Source organism: Nematolebias whitei, chromosome 9 (genome assembly GCF_014905685.2).
Source record: "Nematolebias whitei isolate Nwh7 chromosome 9, NemWhi1, whole genome shotgun sequence".
NCBI classification, from domain to species: Eukaryota; Metazoa; Chordata; class Actinopteri; order Cyprinodontiformes; family Rivulidae; genus Nematolebias; species Nematolebias whitei.
Window position 1 is genome coordinate 52340444 of NC_056506.1, and position 1853 is coordinate 52342296.

General features: G+C 46.5%; 1 protein-coding gene across 1 annotated transcript in view; it reads right to left on the reverse strand.

Moving 5' to 3' along the window:
- LOC119414841 (M-phase specific PLK1 interacting protein) overlaps positions 1-738 on the reverse strand; it is a 9954-nt gene extending 9216 nt beyond the window's left edge. Inside the window, exon 1 of the mRNA XM_037681963.1 lies at positions 400-738. Coding sequence (XP_037537891.1) covers positions 400-654 — 255 coding nt within the window. The 5' untranslated portion in view covers positions 655-738. The remainder of the gene's footprint in view (positions 1-399) is intronic.
- Positions 739-1853: the final 1115 nt, after the last annotated feature.

The window sequence follows — 1853 nt, forward strand, 5'->3', positions numbered from 1 at the left end:
ACTGTGGTAAGAATGTACTGTGGTAAGAATGTACTGTGGTAAGAATGTACCGTGGTAAGAATGTACTGTGGTAAATATGTACCGTGGTAAATGTACTGTGGTAAATGATCAAATCTGAAAATAAATAGTATTAAATAGAGGACTTGGAAAAGATGAGAATGAAAGAATCGTTTCAGGAGTGACGTCAGTGTGGACAATGAAAAATAAAAAGTAAAAGTTCTGGCAGACCTCAAGTCCACGACTCAGCTGAGGTTTCACTTTCCACTTCATTCATTCATTCATCAATGCAGCACGAACGGTGACGTAACCAATTATTGCTGAAAACTGATCACATTCGGAACATGAGCATGACTTCCTGAAACATTTCTTTGGACCTTGGTGGAAACCCTGACCCGGTACCTGCAAGTTCGGAGCTCCGGTCGGACTGAAGGACTGAGGCCGCCGGAAACCGAATCCCTGGTTCCGCGTGTGATCCCCGAAACCTTGGCATCCGCTGTTAGGAACCGAGGAGAACCTTGGAGAACCCGGAGAGTCCGGGACCCGCGCCCGAGGCGAGCGCCAGCACGGAGACCGACTCCCGGGGAGAGTCCAGCCTCGTGCCGGGGAAGGGAACCTTCCAGGACTCCGCGGAGATCTGACCGGAGGTCGGTACATCTGAGCCGAGTAGACTAACCAAAGAACTGGACTCAAAGAATCGGACCAGGAACAACGTGATGTGCTGAAAGGACCCGGAATCTGAAAGAGGGGTGTTCTCTGCACAGATATATAATCACTAGATCCCTCATCGGCTGCTGCGGCGCAGGAACTTCGGCCGCCATCTTGGAGCGGTCGTCTTATTTGTTAAATCAGAAGATGTCTCAGCACTTCGCAGCTTCTTTCTGTTCAGATCGACTGTTGACGTCAGGTCTCGGGGGATAACTTTTCACAGTAACATGAACATATTATTGTTAGTATTTTGAGAATATAATATTACTGTACTGTATTTATGTCCACCAGCTGATGTGATGTTCAGTGTAACACGGTGTTCAGCTGCAATGAAGCTGACTGAGATTCAATTCAATTCAATTCAAAAATACTTTATTAATCCCAGAGGGAAATTATTTGTTGTTGTAACTCGTTATCCTCATTTCATTAAGAGATGTTATAGATGCTGATGCTGTAGACAGGAAGGATCTCTTGTAAAGGTCCATCCCACAGTGGATCCTAAGAAACTGGTTGCAGATGCCGTCAGATACGTCCACCCAGAGTCCCAGACTCAGATGGTCTCTCGGTTCCCCCGGGCTGTAGGACCGCCTGAATGCTGGACAGAACTCCTCCCAGAGCGATGGCCACTCCTCCCAGCAGCTGCTGAGCTCCTCGTCGCTGCGGACAGCCAACTGTAGGTGCTGAGGGACGATCCTTTCCTTCTGCTGTCATGATCCGTGTTTCCTGCTAGTTCCAGGATCTCAGTGGTCAGGCACTCGAGCACAGCTGGCAGGTAGATGAGAATGCATCCACAGAACATCCTTTCAACTCATTTGAGATTTGGGGCTGTAGTTGAGATATTAGTTGAGCTTTTGAGATGTTAATCAGCTGCTGTTGGTTGTAGAAAACTGCCTTGTTGCCATGGTTACGCATCATAACAAATGTCCAAAACTAAAAGAGTTTCAGTAAAAATCCTTCCAGCTGCTCAGCATCTGATACCAGAGGAAACAATCATCCAAAAAATGTGATTTACATCCAGAAACAGAGGAATTAAAGTTTCCAAAAGCAAAATGTCAGAATGAAACAGAGCTGCTCCAACATGCAGACACCTGGAGCGGTGCAGTTCTAGAACATAAGAGATCTGATGACAGGAATATTTTGCTAACAAT